General features: G+C 37.9%; 1 protein-coding gene across 7 annotated transcripts in view; it reads right to left on the bottom strand.

Annotated features, from left to right (window-relative positions):
• Positions 1-20,288, bottom strand: part of bcas3 (BCAS3 microtubule associated cell migration factor) — a 423,910-nt gene that overhangs the window by 246,221 nt on the left and 157,401 nt on the right. For all 7 annotated transcript variants that reach the window (XR_010000122.1, XR_010000121.1, XR_010000123.1 and 4 more), the window contains exon 16: positions 8,997-9,147. Coding sequence is in view for 4 of the 7 variants with exons in the window: in XM_062959513.1 (XP_062815583.1) it covers positions 8,997-9,147 (151 nt within the window). In the remaining 3 variants the exon portion in view is untranslated. The remainder of the gene's footprint in view (positions 1-8,996; positions 9,148-20,288) is intronic.

The raw sequence follows: 20,288 nt of genomic DNA on the forward strand, positions 1-20,288 counted from the left end.
TTGAGGGGATCAAGGAGACTCAATTGTTCATTTTGAGTCGGTTTAAAATAAGTTTGGTGGCTTATTAAATGTAGTCTGTGCCCTGGTAAGGAACAAAGAATCTGTGATTTGTGTTTTAAAAGGATAAGTATTACAGTTATGGCATCTCAGCACTCAGAGGCTGGTTGCCATGGAGAAGCAGGCGGAGTCAACTGCCGTTTTGTAGAAGAATTGCAGAGTTTAAAAAAAGAGAGTCAGTCTGTGCTCTGATGAGACACAGGGAAGATTGAGGGGATCAAGGAGACTCAATTGTTCATTTTGAGTCGGTTTAAAATAAGTTTGGTGGCTTATTAAATGTAGTCTGTGCCCTGGTAAGGAACAGAGAATCTGTGATTTGTGTTTTAAAAGGATAAGTATTACAGTTATGGCATCTCAGCACTCAGAGGCTGGTTGCCATGGAGAAGCAGGTGGAGTCAACTGCCGTTTTGTAGAAGAATTGCAGAGTTTAAAAAAAGAGAGTCAGTCTGTGCTCTGATGAGACACAGGGAAGATTGAGGGGATCAAGGAGACTCAATTGTTCATTTTGAGTCGGTTTAAAATAAGTTTGGTGGCTTATTAAATGTAGTCTGTGCCCTGGTAAGGAACAGAGAATCTGTGATTTGTGTTTTAAAAGGATAAGTATTACAGTTATGGCATCTCAGCACTCAAAGGCTGGTTGCCATGGAGAAGTAGGTGGAGCCAACTGCCGTTTTGTTGAAGAAGTGCAGAGTTTAAAAAAAGAGAGTCAGTCTGTGCTCTGATGAGGCACAGGGAAGATTGATCCTAGGTTGAGGGGATCAAGGAGACTCAATTGTTCATTTTGAGTCAGTTTAAAATAAGTTTGGTGGCTTATTTAATGTAGTCTGTGTCCTGGTAAGGAACAGAGAATCTGTGTTTTAAAAGAGTAAGTATTACAGTTATTGCATCTCAGCACTCAGAGGCTGGTTGCCATGGAGAAGTAAGCGAAGAACACTCCGAAAACAGAGGAATTCCAGACATGAATCAATCAGGGACAGCTAACACCTCTGAACAAAGGATTTCCCCAGGCAGGAATGAAGCTTGCAAGGCCATGTAATGCTAATCAAGGTGATTAATTACAACATTCACACTGGCCTCCAACAGACAAGAGTTCTTTCTCCCACCCTGGACCATATATATATATATCTTCCTTGCTTAGCTTTTCCAATATGCCTCACAACTTCTGAGGATGCCTGCCACAGATGTGGGCAAAATGTCAGGAGAGAATGCTTCTGGAACATGGCCATACATCCCGGAAAACGCACAACAACCCTCACTCGCCTAGTTTCCAACATAGCTCACAACCTCTGAGGATGCCTGCCACAGATGTGGGCGAAACGTCAGGAGAGAATGCTTCTGGAACATGGCCAGACAGCTCTAAAAACACACAACAACCCTGTGATTCCGGCCATGAAAGCCTTCGACAGCACAAACATTCTAATTTCCTCCCAACCAGGTCTGGAACAAAGCAGGCCATGGGCGGGAATTCACAGATCTAACCCAGTCTCCCGAAATGTTATTTGTGAAAATAATTTCCACAAATGCGTTGCCTTTGATTTATTCTGCGTGTTTGAAACCGAGCCCTTGAATCCCCGATTTCTGCCTCCCTTTGCAAGAGTTTGGTTTTGGTTTTCTCTTGTTATTTCCTATTCAGCTGGAATTGCTCTTCTTTCCCTTTTACTCTTTGACTCTTTTTTTTCGGTCTGTGTCTGTACCACTAATAGGTCCTGGAAAGGATTAAAGTCTTCAGAGTTCAAAAGAGATCAAACGGATATCAGTGATTTTATGAACAAATCGTACACGAGACGATAACATCTCAGCCAGATCCCACATCAAAAAAACGTGTTATCTGCATTCTTCGTTCCATATTGCAAAAACAAACGCAACCGAGGAGCGAGCGAGCGTTCCATCGCCTGGACTTTGTAACAACTGTTTTCATTTCCCAGGGTTGGGAAAGGTAAAGGTTTTCCCTTGACTTTAAATCTATTCGTGTCCAACTTTGCTCATCTCCATTTCTAAGTTGACATTGTCATGAGTTCTGATACCTTCCCACTGGAGCAGTACCTATTGATCTACTCACATTGGCATGTTTTGGAATTCTAGGTTGTCAGAAGCTGGGGCTAACAATGGGAGCTCACCCTGTCCCACAGATTTGAACTGCGAACCTTCCGGTCAGCAAATTCTTCAGCTTAGCGGTTTAACCCGCTGCACCACCACGGCTCCCTACTCCACTCCAAAATGATGATGATAATAATAATAATAATAATAATACAGTAGAGTCTCACTTATTCAACATAAACGGGCTGGCAGAATGTTGAATAAGCGAATATCTTGGATAATAAGGAGGGATTAAGGAAAAGCCTATTAAACATCAAATTAGGTGATGATTTTACCAAATTAAGCCCCAAAACATCATGTTAGACAACAAATTTGACAGAAAAAGTAGTTCAATATGCAGCAATGCTACGTAGTGATTACTGTATTTACGAGTTTAGCACCAAAATATCACGATGTATTGAAAACATTGACTACAAAAATGCACTGGATAATCCAGAACGTTGGATAAGTGAGACTCTACTGTAAATGGGTCCAAAAGCAAATCGGACCTGAACTGAGCCTAGAAGCCACGATGACTGAACGGAGGCTGCTAGATTTGGGATCTCTCTGCTGCCTACGTAAGTGCCTCCTCATCACTCACGGCAGCATCAGGCAACGGGGAGACTTCAGAAGGCAAACCCTGCTCTTTTCTCCCCTTGACGGCTGTCAAACGGGAGCCAGTTGTGGAAATCCGGTGGGATTTGAAGCCCACGACCACGTCTGGGCAGCTGTTTCCAGAGAGGCAGAGGGAGGAGAGATGCTTCCTCAGGGCTGTGCTCCAAGGTGTTGCCCACGTAGGTGTAAGTACATCTGTCTCCTGCCATTTGTGGCAATCCACGCGCCCGCCTCTTCTCGGAGCCAGACAGATGGTCCCTGTCCTGCCTCTCTATCGCAGGCGTGTTTCGAGAAATAGGAGGGCAGATGTTAAATATGTTCAACACACGCTTTGCCCCCCGGAGGCTCGAGTTCAGGCTGCCGTCTCAATTTGGCCATTTTAGGTCTCGTCAGGCTCCAGGGAACATCGGCATCCCGCCGCCTCCTCTGCTCCACATCCTGGAATTATTTCTCTACGAGAACGCTTTTGGCTCTGGATGCTTGTGCCGGTTGTGGGTATGGGAAACTGTACTGAGCTACATGTAAATGTTATGATGAAAAAATAATAATTATTGGAAATACAATTGGCCCCCAATGGACAACGGAATCCTACACTGTCTACTTAAAAAGAACCCCACAGAAGCTTTCCGAAGCTTTAGGTGCTCTTACTGCCTATGACAGGGAAATCCTGCTGATTCCTAACCCATCTAATTCATCTATGCTGATGATCTTGTCATCACCGCTCAAGCAGGGAGCTTTGAAATGATTGAACAGAAGCTCTCAGAAGCTTGAGGTGGTCTTATTGGCTATTACAAGAAAAATCAGCTGATTCCTAAAACATCTAATTCATCTGTGCTGATGATCATGCCATCACATTGGATGACTCTCACCACATTGTTATGAGGATGACGCTCACCAGAAAATCCCAATAATTTACCTCTGCAAGGGCAGGTGACATTATGAGTGGTTGTGCACCTTTTCCAGTCCTTTCTGATTTATGCCAACCTTAAGGCAAACCTATTGTAGTTTTTTTCTGACCGTGCATGACTTGCGCAAGGCTTCCATGGCTGAGTGGAGCATTGAACCCTGGTCTCCAGAGTCATAGTCAAACACAAAGCCCACTGCACCACCCTTCAAAGTGTTTGTAATTAAGTATGAATTTTTGGTTTTCAGATTTTATGTTTAATTGTGTGTTTGTGTTTTAAAAGGGTAAGTATTACACTTACTGCATCTCAGCACTCAGAGGCTGGTTGCCATGGAGAAGTAGGCGGAGCCAACTGCCGCTTTGTTGAAAAAGTGCAGAGTTTAAAAAAGGGATTCAGTCTGTGCTCTGATGAGGCACAGGGAAGATTGATCCTAGGTTGAGGGGATCAAGGAGACTCAATTATTCATTTTTGAGTCAGTTTAAAATAAGTTTGGTGACTTATTTAATGTAGTCTGTGTCCTGGTAAGGAACAGAGAATCTGTGATCGTATATCACAGGGTGACTGCGGTTTAAAAGTAGCAGAGGAAGAAGTTCTAACTACTGTAAGTAAAAGAAATGACACTTTAGGGAGTTTGTCTTACCTCATTCTAGTATTGTAACTGTTAATAAAAGTGCCTCTAAGTGAGAAACGAAATTGTAACCACTAAGCTCTGTGCCTGAATAAACTTGTTATTGTCCTCCAACATCTAAGCCTCTGTCGCATATATTATAAAACAAGTTGCGTTACCATCTAAACTGAAGAAGAAGAAGAAAACAAATTTTAAAAAGGTCTCCTCGCTGAGTCTTTAGTTGTTGTAAGTTCTTTACAGTGTTGTATTTTCAGCAGAGGCTCCTTGTGCTCTCTTGCATGTGCAGAGATGTTTTTATGTGCAGTGTGCAGAGAGGAGCCAGAGTTCGCTTTGATGTACGCTGGGAGGAGGAGGAGGAGGAGGAGGGAGAGGCTCAACAACGCAACGTCCAGGATGTTTCTTGTTGAAGGATAACAACTCAGGCATTGGAAGCCCTGAAAGATCTTCCAAAGATTACCGTAAGCTGCGCAATATTTAACCAGCCCATCTCCAAAGGCAAGAGGGTGAAGTCAACCGTGGTCAAGCCTGCGAGGTGCAAGGCGTTTGGGCTCGGTGGCTTCCTGAGCAAACACCCGGCAGAGGAGCAAGGCCAGGCCTTAATCCGCATTCGCTTCCCCGCCCTTCGGGGACGGAGCTCGAGCCACGGAACCAACGGCAAGCGAGACAAAGTGCGCTCTGTGCGAGGGCTGAGCCACACAAAGAGAGAGAAGAAGGTGGAAGGGCAGATTAAAGGAAGGAGGTGTGCTGAAAGAGGCAGGGCAGGCACGGAAGAGGAAACAATGTCCAGCTTAACTTGTCTGGCATCCCACGCTCATGGACGTGGTTCAGGACAAGGGCTCAGGGCAAGTCGGGAGGCCTCGTTTCAGGCCCCAGATCCCACCGCACAGCCCATGCTTGGGAGCACAGTTACACACAGTTACAAAACGGATTTTAAAATAAGCATGCCATTAAGTTCAGCATGAGCCCCCCGTGGCGCCCCCCATCTGCTTAACTTGCAGAACGAAAGGTTGCAGGTTCGAATCCAGGGAGCGGAGTGAGTGTCCGCTGTCAGCCTCAGCTTCTGCAGTTCGAAAACATGCTAATGTGAGTAGATGAATAGGTATTGCTCCGGCAGGAAGGTAACAGTGCTCCATGCAGTCCTGCCAGTGGCCAGATGACCTTAGAGGTGTCTATGGACATGCAAATGTGAGTAGATGAATAGGTACCGCTCCAGCGGGAAGGTAATGGCGCTCCATGCAGTCATGCCAATGGCCACATGACCTTGGAGGTGTCTATGGACATGTAAATGTAAGTAGATGAATAGGTACAGCTTCACTGCCCACCTAGCAGATGGAAAACAGCTGTGAGTAGATAAATAGGTACAGCTTCACTGCCCACCTAGCAGATGGAAAACAGCGGTGGGTAGATAAATAGGTACGGCTTCACTGCCCACCTAGCAGATGGAAAACAGCGGTGGGTAGATAAATAGGTACAGCTTCACTGCCCACCTAGCAGATGGAAACCAGCAGTGAGTAGATAAATAGGTACGGCTTCACTGCCCACCTAGCAGATGGAAAACAGCGGTGAGTAGATATAGGTATGGCTTCACTGCCCACCTAGCAGATGGAAAACAGCAGTGAGTAGATAAATAGGTACGGCTTCACTGCCCACCTAGCAGATGGAAAACAGCGGTGGGTAGATAAATAGGTACGGCTTCACTGCCCACCTAGCAGATGGAAAACAGCGGTGAGTAGATATAGGTATGGCTTCACTGCCCACCTAGCAGATGGAAAACAACTGTGAGTAGATAAATAGATACGGCTTAAGCGGGCCGGTATTTTAATGGCCAAATAGCGAAACAAAAAATTGTCAACTGTTAAACACAATCATGTTGTGCAGTAAATAAAAATATGAGTCGATTTAATCTGAAAATCAATGGCTGAACAATGATACACAAGGTAAAATACCCTACGGAGGCCATTATTGACTGCACAACACGATTGTGTTGAACAGTTGACGACGTTTTGTTTCACTGTTTGGTATACGTTCTATGCAACCATGAATGGAAAGGTGAAGCAATGACGAGAGTGCGGTTTCTGGAACATGGTAAGAGACTTGCTTATCTCCACCGGGCATGTCACAGCAGCTGCCCCCGAAAAAGACTATTTATCGCAACAAAGAAATGTCCTTTGTGAGTCACGCAGAACAAAGCAGAGAAAATTAGGTTTTTAAAATCCTCCTCCAAGTCCCCCTTTTCCTGGAAAAATTGAGAAGCAACGAAAGGAGTCTTATGAATTTCGCTTTTAGACATTTGCTCCCACAAATACCGTACATACTCAAGTATAAGCCGACCCAAATATAAGCCGAGGCACCTAATTTTTCCACAAAAAAACTGGGAAAACATTGACTCACGTGTAAGCCAAGATACCAATAAAATTACATTAATGGAGGTATCAGTAGATTAAATGTTTTTGAATATTTACATAAAGCTCAAATTTAAAATAAGACTGTCCAACTCTGATTAAATCATTATTTTCATCTTTTTCAATGTAAATGTGCTTATGTATCCTTTTAATAATCATAGAGCGAAATAACAAATGTAATAATAATAATAAATGCAGTAAAATAATAAATGTAATAATAAATAGAGTAAAATAATACATGTAATAATAGAATTATTATAATTAATGTATTAATAATAAAATTAGAGTAAAATAAATGTAAAAGCAACAACAATAATAAGAGTAAAATAATAAATGTAATAATAATAATCAATAGAGTAAAATAATAAATATAATACCAATAATAATAGAGAAAAATAATAAATATTCCATATATACTTGAGTATAAGCCGACCTGAATATAAGCCCACCAGGACCCTCACCCGAGTATAAGCTGAGGAGTTTTTTTTTTTAGTCCTAAAAAAGGGCTGAACAATTAGGCTTATACTCGAGTATATACAGTAATTTACGACACCATAAAAATGTCCAGCAGCATGCAGAAGAATGAGGAAGTACTTCATCAAGGACTCGGGTGTCACAAGTGGATGATGAAGCAGCAGCTTCCCCTGTGGCTGGGATCGAGCATATCCTCATGAAGCTGGAAGCTGGAAAATGTTAAATTTGTGTCTGACTATATGTCGTATATCTAATAGCATTAAATGTTTGCAATGTATATGTACATTGTGATCCGCCCTGAGAAGGGTGAAATATCAATACTGTAAATAAATAAAATCCAAGAACTTTACATTATCTGGCGAAAACCTAGGTTTGTTTGAGGCCCCTTCCACACAACTAAATAAAGTCAAACATTATCTGAACTGGAATATATGGCAGTGTGAACTCAGATAACCCAGTTCAAAGAAGATATTGTGGGATTTTCTGCCTTCACCAGAACCCTAAGGATAGACATACTGTTATTATAGTTATTATTATTATTATTATTATTATTATTATTATTATTATTATTATTATCTTGACTGTTAATAACCACAGCTTTTACTAAATCCACAAGATTCACAAGGACCCTAGGGATAGACATATTATTATTATTATTATTATTATTATTATTATTATTATTATTATTATTATTATTATTTTATTATAACACAGCAAACAAGATAGATATGCTGGATTTCGTATCACAAAATCACAAGCCGAACACTTCCCAAGTGTCTAGGACAGTGTGATGTTGTTATTATTATTATTATTATTATTATTATTATTATTACTATTATTATTATTAACTTGACTGCAACCACAGCTTTTACTAAATCCACAACATTCACCAGGACCCTAGGGATAGACATATTATTATTATTATTATTATTTTATTATTATAACACAGCAAACAAGAGAGATATGCTGGATTTCGTATCACAAAATCATAAGTCGAACACTTCCCAAGTATCTAGGATAGTGTGATGTTGTTGTTATTATTATTATTATTATTATTATTATTATTATTATTATTATTAATTTGACTGCAACCACAGCTTTTACTAAATCCACAACATTCACCAGGACCCTAGGGATAGACATATTATTATTATTATTATTTTATTATTATAACACAGCAAACAAGATAGATATGCTGGATTTTGTATCACAAAATCACAAGTCGAACACTTCCCAAGTGTCTAGGACAGTGTGATGTTATTATTATTATTATTATTATTATTATTACTATTATTATTATTAACTTGACTGCAACCACAGCTTTTACTAAATCCACAACATTCACCAGGACCCTAGGGATAGACAGCTAACGCTAGAGAGGCAAATGTAAGGGAAATAAATAAAAAAATAAAATAAACAACGTAGTGTTTTAAAAAAATAATATTTGAAAACGTGAAAAATTCAGAACTGTGATGCATATGCCAAGTTTTATTAAACTGCTAAAAAACATACCGGCCAGGGCTTAGCAGGAAATCCTCGGTTTGAGTTACTAACTACCTCTGATTTCCAGCAGAAATGTATCAGATGGTTTAGAGAAAATAAGCCATTTAAAAAAAAAAAAAAGTAAACGAAGAAGACGGCGAATTTGGCAATTGTGGACAAATATTTACAGATCTGCTTGAGAGTTGCCCTGGGGTTCTCTGAGTGTTTGCTTCCTGTATTCGACCCTCTTCGACGTGCAAAAAGAAAGCGCAAGGCACGCAGAATGGCACGCAGAATGGCAGGTTTAATGTGCGAAATAGAGAAAGAGATATTGATCCAAAAACGATTGTGACTTACCCGGTGCGCTTGGTGATGGTTCCCAACGTCATGGGCTGCTTGATCTGGGCGAGCGGGACCACCACGGTCAGGCTGGGGAGCGGGGACAGGCGAGGGTTCCCGGGATTGTTGTTGGTGAAGTTGTTGTACGTGTCCTGACTGTTCAGCTTTCCTAGATGAAGGAGAGCAAGAGAGAGAAAAGAAGAGGTAGATACTTAAATACCTAAAGCCCAAGTGAGCACACTTTCCTAATGCCGAGATCCAAAAAAGCATCGACTGGTATGTATTATTGGATGGTAATAATCTTCAGCCCAGGAAGTTGTTCGGAATAACAAAACTGACAGCACTTTCCATAACAGATCTAGTTACTCCAAGTGGAGGATATTATCTATCGTTCGGAGCGTTGTTTTGCTCCTGGAATGGTTAAATAACTAATAATACAGCCATTCCAGTTGATCCGGATATCCTTTCCATTTACCCCGGACATAAACTACTGTATATACTCGAGTATAAGCCTAGTTTTTCAGCCCTTTTTTAAAGACTTATACTCGAGTGAGGGTCCTGGTTGGCTTACATTTGGGTCAGCTTATTCTCGAGAATATATGGTACATTTATTATTTTTCTCTATTGTTATTGGCATTATTACGTTTATTATTTTTCTCTATTGTTATTGGCATTATTACATTTATTATTTTTCTCTATTGTTATTGGCATTATTACATTTATTATTTTTCTCTATTGTTATTGGTATGATTACGTTTATTATTTTTCTCTATTGTTATTGGCATTATTACATTTATTATTTTTCTCTATTGTTATTGGCATGATTACATTTATTATTTTTCTCTATTGTTATTGGCATTATTACATTTATTATTTTTCTCTATTGTTATTGGCATTATTACATTTATTATTTTTCTCTATTGTTATTGGTATGATTACGTTTATTATTTTTCTCTATTGTTATTGGCATTATTACATTTATTATTTTTCTCTATTGTTATTGGCATTATTACATTTATTATTTTTCTCTATTATTATTGGTATGATTACGTTTATTATTTTTCTCTATTGTTATTGGCATTATTACATTTATTATTTTTCTCTATTGTTATTGGCATTATTACATTTATTATTTTTCTCTATTGTTATTGGCATTATTACATTTATTATTTTTCTCTATTATTGTTGCTACTATTACATTTATTTTACTCTATTTGTATTATTATTATTAATACACTTATTATTTCACTCTGATCTTATTATTATTGCATTTATTATTTTACTCTATTTATTATTATTGGTACAGTAGAGTCTCGCTTATCCAACATAAACAGGCCGGCAGAATGTTGGATAAGCGAATATGTTGGATAATAAGGAGAGATTAAGGAAAAGCCCATTAAACATCAAATTAGGTTAGGATTTTGCAAATTAAGCACCAAAACATCATGTTATACATATACAACAAATTTGGCAGAAAAAGTAGTTCAATATGCATTAATGCTATGTAGTAATTACTGTATTTATGAATTTTGCAACAAAATATAACTGAGACTCTACTGAATTACATTTATTATTTTTCTCTATTGTTATTGGCATTATTACATTTATTATTTTTCTCTAAATGGTAGTATTACATTTATTATTTTTCTCTATTGTTGCTACTATTACATTTAATTTAGTCTATTTTTATTATTATTATTAATATATTTATTTCACTCTGATCTTATTATTATTGCATTTACTATTTTACTCTATTTATTATTACATGTATTATTTTTCTGTATTTATTATTATTAATATTATTTCTACATGTATTATTTCACTCTATTATTATTAAAAGGATACATTTATTTTAGTCTACTTTTTCTCTATGATTATTAGTATTACATTTTTTATTTTACTCTATTTATTATTATTAAATTTATTATTTTACTCTATTTATTACTACATTTATTAGTTTCCATTATTATTATTATTATTATTATTATTATTATTATTATTATTATTATTATTATTATTACAAGCCGCCCCGAGTCCCCTTTGGGGGAGATGGAGGCGAGGTATAAATAAACTTATTATTATTATTATTATTATTATTATTATTATTATTATTATTATTATTATTTTATTATGACACAGCAAACAAGATAGATATGCTGGATTTCATATCACAAAATCACAAATTGAACACTTCCCAAGTGTCTAGGACTGTGTGATATATTTTTGGATGAAATTATTATTATTATTATTATTATTATTATTATTATTATTATTATTATTTTATGACACAGCAAACAAGATAGACATGCTGGATTTCGTATCACAAAATCACAAGTCGAACACTTCCCAAGTGTCTAAGACTGTGTGATGTATTATTATTATTATTATTATTATTATTATTATTATTATTATTATTATTATGACACAGCAAACAAGATAGACATGCTGGATTTCGTATCACAAAATCACAAATCGAACACTTCCCAAGTGTCTAAGACTGTGTGATGTATTATTATTATTATTATTATTATTATTATTATTATTATTATGACACAGCAAACAAGATAGACATGCTGGATTTCGTATCACAAAATCCCAAGTCGAACACTTCCCAAGTGTCTAGGACTGTGTGATATATTTTCGGATGAAATTATTATTATTATTATTATTATTATTATTATTATTATTATTATTAGACAATGACGTGATGTTAGGAAACCGTATCCATTTAAATCTATCTACATGGAAGACAAAAACGGGAGAAGTCGCCAGTCAAACCAAGTCTCCAAATCTCAGAAAGAGATGTTTTTTTGGGAGACGAAGCCTTGCGTTCTTTCTTTTGATACATGTGCATATACATATGGAAGCAACAAGTCTTTTCTTTTCAAGCGGCTGTGTAATCGATACAAGTGGCCTGATACGGAGATGAGTGTCGGACGATGGCTATTTTCAAGTCTTCTGGATTGAGGTCCTGTATCTTTCAAAATGCAAAAATGATACTTTGAAGAAACTCTCTCCGGTGCGTTTAATCTCCAGATTGGCTCCCAAGACGGGCCTTTCTCCGAGTTGGCAGATGTGGCCGTTTAATGTGCTTGATGTTGTCGTTTCGGTGCTTTTGTCCTGCTCTTCTCCTTTCCAATTTTCTCCCTCGATCGGCATCTCCGAATGTGCCCCCATCACACTCGATTGACCTCCGATTCACCCACGGCATCGGGACTCATCTCTTGACAATCCTGTCCATTATTTTATTATTAACTTAAGTGCATTTGCTCCCTCTCTTGCTCCTTCTTATCTTTCCTCTTTGATTTCATATTCCACTTCTTGGACTCAAATGCGGGTTAACCATCCTCTGTTTTTGTTTACGGCCTTTTCCCAGGCTGTTCTTCACTTGCCAAATTGTTTCCCGGTTTATTAAAAGCGTCCTCCAAATTGGTTCCCTTGGATAAAAAGTCTTTTTCTCATCTTACCTTTGAATTATTTGGAGGGAAAGGAATGGCATTATTTTGCCGTTTTTACTCCAGAGAATGTTGACTTCATTACTTTCAAACTTTTTCTCAATTTTCTTCTCCCCTCCCCTTCTCTTTTGTTCTTGTTTGGTTTTGTTCATTTCAGATAATAATAATAATAATAATAATAATAATAATAATAATAATAATAATAATAAGTGTCCAGTGTGTGATCCAATACAACAGCCAGCAGAGTGTCTGCTGTGGACTCATCTTGTTGTGTTTCAAATTATTATTATTATTATTATTATTATTATTATTATTATTATTATTATTATGCCAACTGCTTTGTTCGTTTAAGATAATAATAATAATAATAATAATATTTTTGTATGCCGCCTCCATCTCCCCAACAGGTATTTTGTGATACAAAATCAATCATATCTATCTTGTTTGCTGTGTCATACAATAATAATAATAATAACAACAACAACAACAACAACATCATCTATCTTGCTTGCTGTGTCATACAATAATAATAATAATAATAATAATAATAATAATAATAATAACATCTATCTTGCTTGCTGTGTCATACAATAATAATAATAATAATAATAACATCTATCTTGCTTGCTGTGTCATACAATAATAATAATAATAATAACAACAACAACATCTATCTTGCTTGCTGTGTCATACAATAATAATAATAATAACAACAACAACAACAACATCTATCTTGCTTGCTGTGTCATACAATAAAAATAATAATAGTAATAATAACAACAACAACATCTATCTTGCTTGCTGTGTCATACAATAATAATAACAACAACATCTATCTTGCTTGCTGTGTCATACAATAATAATAATAATAATAACAACAACAACAACATCTATCTTGCTTGCTGTGTCATACAATAAAAATAATAATAATAATAATAACAACAACAACATCTATCTTGCTTGCTGTGTCATACAATAATAATAACAACAACATCTATCTTGCTTGCTGTGTCATACAATAATAATAATAATAATAACAACAACAACATCTATCTTGCTTGCTGTGTCATACAATAATAATAATAATAATAACAACAACATCTATCTTGCTTGCTGTGTCATACAATGTCGTTGTATCAATAATAATAATAATAATAATAAAAACCAGAAACCAGTGCAGGTGGTCCCGGTGGTGATGGGCACACTGGGTGCTGTGCCAAAAGATCTCAGCCGGCATTTGGAAACATTGACAAAATTACGATCTGCCAACTGCAAAAGGCCACCCTGCTGGGATCTGCATGCATCATCCGAAAATACATCACACAGTCCTAGACACTTGGGAAGTGTTCGACTTGGGATTTTGTGATATGAAATCCAGCATATCTATCTTGTTTGCTGTGTCATAATAAAATAATAATAACAACAACAACAACAACAACAACTGCAAAAGGCCACCTTACTGGGATCTGCACGCATCATCCGAAAATACATCACACAGTCCTAGACACTTGGGAAGTCTTCAACTTGTGATTTTGTGATATGAAATCCAGCATATATCTTGTTTGCTGTGTCATACTCTGTCTTTGTGTCAATAATAATAATAATAATAATAATAATAATAATAATAATAATATACATCACACAGTCCTAGACACTTGGGAAGTGTTCAACTTGTGATTTTGTGATACGAAATCCAGCATATCTATCTTGTTTGCTGTGTCATAATATAATAATAATAATAATAATAATAATAATAATAATAATAATAATAAACGAAATCCAGCATATCTATCTTGTTTGCTGTGTCATACAACGTCGTTGTGTCAATAATAATAATAATAATATGCATCACACAGTTCTAGACACTTGGGAAGTGTTCAACTTGTGATTTTCTGATACGAAATCCAGCATATCTATCCTGTTTGCTGTGTCATAAAATAATAATAATAATAATAATAATAATAATAATAATAATAATAATAATAATAATATGCATCACATAGTGCTAAACACTTGGGAAGTGTTTGACTTGTGATTTTGTGATACGAAATCCAGCATATATCTTGTTTGCTGTGTCATAATAATAATAATAATAATAATAATAATAATAATAATAATAATATGCATCACACAGTGCTAAACACTTGGGAAGTGTTTGACTTGTGATTTTGTGATACGAAATCCAGCATATATCTTGTTTGCTGTGTCATAATAAAATAATAATAATAATAATAATAATAATAATAATATGCATCACACAGTGCTAAACACTTGGGAAGTGTTCGACTTGTGATTTTGTGATACGAAATCCAGCATATATCTTGTTTGCTGTGTCATAATAAAATAATAATAATAATAATAATAATAATAATAATAATAATAATAATAATAATAATAATAATATGCATCACACAGTCCTAAACACTTGGGAAGTGTTCAACTTGTGATTTTATGATACGAAATCCAGCATATAGATTTCGTTTGCTGTGTCATAATATGTCTTTGTGTCAATAATAATAATAAGAAGAAGAAATTCACATCAGCGAAGAAGTGTTTGAGAGCCAGCAAAGTGGTTTAGATGCCGGACGATGAGTCTGGTGGTGAAGGCTGGAGTCCCGACGTGGCCGTGGAAACCCATTGGGTGACCTTAGGGAAGTCACACGCTCTCAGCCTCGGAGGAAAGCCAAGGAATCCGGCCAAGAAATCCTCGTGATCGGTTCGCCTTAGGGTCGCCATAAGTAGGAAACAACGTGAAGGCACGCAGCACAACAAAGAAGCGCTTGTCCCGTATTGCAGAATTCAACTACAAGCGAAATTAAAAACTTTTGGTCCACGGCAAAGTTGTGTTTCCGCCAAAGTGGAAGTCTTAATGGGAAAGGACGGAGGTGACCAAAGAGTCCAACTTGGTAGCTTGTGCCGCAGAAAGAAGGCTAAAGAAATGCCTGAAAGTAACGTGAGAACGTGGTGGAAAACAAAGAGGTGTTTCTATCTATCTATCTATCTATCTATCTGTGCATCGTCTCCATGAGCTCTGCCCTGGTTTGGGAGCGATGAGCTTCTTTGGAAAGAAGCGGCTATAAATAGAATGGGATCGTGACTAACAGGTGGTTACTATGGTGTTTTAAACTTTTTTTTCTATATATTTTTAAAAGAAAAAGTGGAGCCTCTGCACACCATCTCAAGCCTGGGCTGAAAAATCTTTTTGGAAACATCTATCTCTTGCTTTTCATCCTCGCTGTATTTTCTTTCTTGTTCCCCATTTTTAAAGAAGGCCATAAATTCGTTTTGCGGCTAGTCGTAAGCGAACTGCTTTTTGCCCAGATTGCATATGTGGATGAGAAAAAGTGAACGAGAGATAAAGTGAGAGAAATTTAGGGTTGTCACCCTCTCCACATTCACGTTGGTATTATTTCTGAGGGTCTTAAAAAAACAACATTTTATTGAATACAAGATAACAATCTTTGAGGGCATAATAAATGCCTATTGTGGGTTTACAATGTGGCCAAGTGTTTCTCCATTATCTGTTCACCTTCTTTACAAGTTCATTCCCTTTACATTAACCTGAATTGTTTCTTGATTTTTCTAATTACAGTAGAGTCTCACTTATCCAAGCTAAACGGGCCGGCAGAAGCTTGGATAAGCGAATATCTTGGATAATAAGGAGGGATTAAGGAAAAGCCTATTCAACATCAAATTAGGTTATGATTTTACAAACTAAGCACGAAAACATCATGTTAGACAACAAATTTGGCAGAAAAAGTAGTTCAATGCGCAGTAATGTTATGTTGTAATTACTCTATTTACAAATTTAGCACCAAAACATCACGATATATTGAAAACATTGACTACAAAAATTGGATAATCCAGAGGCTTGGATAAGCGAGGCTTGGATAAGTGAGACTCTACTGTATCTTATCCCAATTTCTTTTTGCATTTAAACAATCCCACCACATACAGTAGAGTCTCGCTTATCCAACATAAAGGGGCGGCCGAACGTTGGATAAGTGAAAATGTTGGATAATAAGGAGGGATTAAGGAAAGTTACATTACATTATGATTTTGCAAATTAAGCACCAAAACGTCATGTTTTATCAACAGAAAAAAGAGTTCAATATACGATAATGTTATGTAGTCATTACTGTATTTACGAATTGAGCACCCAAACATTGCAATGTATTAAAAAACATTGAGTACTAAAAGGCAGACTGCGTTGGATAATCCAGAACATTGGATAAGTGAGACCAGGCTTTCAATACTTTTCAATGCCAACACATTGAGCTTTGTCCTGTTCCCATGCTTGTTAACTGGCCTCGTGTCCTATACCATTTCCAGATAAATTTTCTTTCTAAATCGTCATATTTTTTTCCAATTTCATCTTCTTAACCCTCTTCTTTTTTTCCTCGATTGTATGTGTTGTGAGTGGCACTTCCTTCTGCCATTTATTTTATAGCGTTCTGATGATATTACTCTCCAACTTTTGCACTTTAGTTTCTTAATGAGTAGGCTCGGATTGCGTTTGTATATAATTTCGGGGTCCCGGAAACCAGAACTCTTTCTTGTCTCGGTGTGGTTTGCAATGCAGGAATCCCGGGATGAAAACAAACCTTAAACACACGGAGTGTTCGGTGATGGTTACGTGCGGGATTCAATGTCTCCGAAAGAGACGGGGAAAGGAAGCTTCGAGAGTCTTGAAGAAGACGAGACCTTCATTAAGGCCCCAATCTCCCTTGTCTTTATCTTCAATCCATCTCAAGGACCATTATGGCTTTTCAAACCGCTTCCTCCTCCTCGTTCGGAAGGGAGGGAAAATTAGGCCAAGCGGTCGAGACGCTCCTGCCTTCGGACTTGTCTAATAGATCTCCACAAAACACAAGCCTCATTCGAACACCATTGCGGATGTAGAAAAACAAGTTAACAACCCAAGCCTATTAATTCCAGGGAGCCTGTCTCTTTTGGAGTGCTTTTCAATCTCCTGTCCACAGATGAGGCCTTTGCTTGCTTGCTTTCTTTCTCCTGCCTCTCTTTATATATTTCCCCTGTTTTTTTGGACATTCAAAGTTCGTCCTCTTCCGCTCTCCAGCCCTGACTAGAACGAGAAGGCGGAGGGTTGTTGTCGGGAGAGTGATGCACAATGGTTGGAAACGGTGTCAGTTTGGTCCTATGTGTCTTCGTTGGCCTCTTAACGCCTTCCAGATTGTATTTTCCTCGAATTGTATATTGTAAACAAGTTTCGTGGAAAGGATTCGTTTTTGTAATTGTTTCCTTCAAACAAAAAGTTTGGCGTGTTGTCGAAGGCTTTCATGGCCGGGATCACAGGGTTGTTGTGTGTTTTCCGGGCTGTCTGGCCATGTTCCAGAAGCATTCTCTCCTGAAGTTTCGCCTACATCTATGGCAGGCATCCTCAGAGGTTGTGAGGTATGGAGAAACTAAAACTAAACTAAACTAAACTAAAAGTTTGGTTCTACTACATGAACCGTATTGGTCTGCCTTCTCGCACGGCATTTAGTCCTATTGAACTTGCTGGCGCTTGCTTCTGAGTAAACATAGCAAGAATGCCTGCCATAGATGTGGGCGAAACATCAGGAGAGAATGCTTCTGGAACATGGCCATACAGCCCGGAAAACATACAACAACCCTGTGATCCTAGCCATGAAAGCCTTTGACAACACAAAGCAAGAATGCCTTATAGATGGGGCCAAAATCAGGAGAGAATGCTTCTGGGCCGGGTTGTGGCGCAGCTGGTTAGTAGCCAGCTTCAATAAATCACTACTTGAGTTCGAAGCCAGCCCGTGTCAGATTGAGCGCCCAACCATTAAAAATAGCCCAGCTCGTTGTTCACCTAAGCAACCCGAAAGATAGTTGCATCTATCAAGTGGGAAATGTAGGTACCGCTCCTAGCCTCCCCACATAAGTAGTGGGTTAAAGCCTTGTGACGTGAAGGCTGGGTTGCTGACCTGAAGGCTTCCAGGTTCGAATTCCACCCAGGGAGAGCGCGGATGAGCTCCGTCTATCAGCTCCAGCTCCATGCAGGGACATGAGAGAAGCTTCCCAAAAGGATGGTAAAAACATCAAAATATCTGGGCATCCTTGCAGACGGCCAATTCTCTCACACCAGAAGCAACTTGCAGTTTCTTAAGTAGCTCCTGACCCCCCCCAAAAAAACAAACAAACATTTAACTAATTTAACTAATTTACAACACCTTAAAAATCGTCCAGCTGCGTGCAGAAAGGAATGAGGAAGCAATCCGTCAAGGACTTGGTGTCACAGTGGACGATGAATTGTCTAGCTGTGTGTGGAAGAATGAGGAAGTATTCCATCAAGGACTTGATGTCACAGTGGACGATGAATTGTCTAGCTGCATGCGGAAAGGAATGAGGAAGTAATCCATCAAGGACTTGGTGTCACAGTGGAGGATGAATTGTCTAGCTGCATGCGGAAAGGAATGAAGAAGTACTCCGTCAAGGACTTGGTGTCACAGTGGACAATTGAGCATACGCTCATGACGCCAGAAGCTGGAAAATGTTAAATTGCCTCTGTGTCTCTGTCTGTATGTCTAATGGCATTGAATGTTTGCCATGTGTATGTGCATTGTGATCCGCCCTGAGTCCTCTCCGGGTGAGAAAGAAGGGAGGAATATAAATACTGTAAATAAAGAAATACAATAAACTCTGGAACATGGCCATACAGCCGGGAAAACTCACAGCAATGCAGTGATTCCGGCCGTGAAAGCGTTTGACAACGTAGCAAGAATGCAGAACCCTATTCTGGTCTCTTCCTAAAACGCTTTCCTTAAGGGATGGCAATATGCACATGGCCCTGATCCAGCCCAGGTCTAATGCTTCTAAGTGCCATTGATTTCCATTCAAGAGATTTAAGCACCCGCTTAACTCCCTCATTAAAAATCCTCTGGTTATCAACGGTGTTTAACTCTGGATGGATCCGGCCATGTATAATTGATCGGCCCAGGGTTGTCGTATGAGCAGGAAAGAGGAGAGAAAAAGCCTCGCAGATAATAACTCAGGACAACGTTCTAAGGCATTCTGTATACAGTCGGTCTGTGGCGAAGGAAGGTCTCCTTTCAGGGTTCGGAAACTGGGAATTCTTCATCAGGGTTGGATAGATTTCTACCCCATAACAGTAAAATGGGATAGTAAAGACAATGGGAAAGTCAGCAGAATTTATATAATGCTAATACTATGCTGTACTAATAAAATAATAGACTAGCTGTGCCCGGCCACGTGTTGCTGCGGCAAAGAGTGATGGTATGGGAAATAAAGTACAGTAGAGTCTTACTTATCCAGCACTCGCTGATCCAACGTTCTGGATTATCCAACGCATTTTTGTAGTCAATGTTTTCAATCTATCATGATCTTTTGGTGCTAAATTCATAAATACAGTAATTATTACATAGCATTACTGGGAAATAAAGTACAGTAGAGTCTCACTTATCCAACATTCGCTTATCCAACGTTCTGGATTATCCAATATATTTTTGTAGTCAATGTTTTCAATACATCGTGATATTTTGGTGCTAAATTCGTAAATACAGTAATTACTACATAGCATTCCTGTGTATTGAACTACTTTTTCTGTCAAATTTGTTGTATAGCATGATGTTTTGGTGCTTAATTTGTAAAATCATAACCTAATTTGATGTTTAATAGGCTTTTCCTTAATCCCCCCTTATTACCCAAGATATTCGCTTATCCAAGCTTCTGCCGGCCCGTTTAGCTTGGATTAGTGAGACTCTACTGTACATGTAATAATAAATAGAGTAAAATAATAAATGCAATAATAATAAGATCAGAGTGAAATAATAGACTTTTAATAGGCTTTTCCTTTATCCGTTTAATA

This window comes from Anolis carolinensis, unplaced genomic scaffold (assembly GCF_035594765.1).
Source record: "Anolis carolinensis isolate JA03-04 unplaced genomic scaffold, rAnoCar3.1.pri scaffold_7, whole genome shotgun sequence".
Taxonomy (NCBI): domain Eukaryota; kingdom Metazoa; phylum Chordata; class Lepidosauria; order Squamata; family Dactyloidae; genus Anolis; species Anolis carolinensis.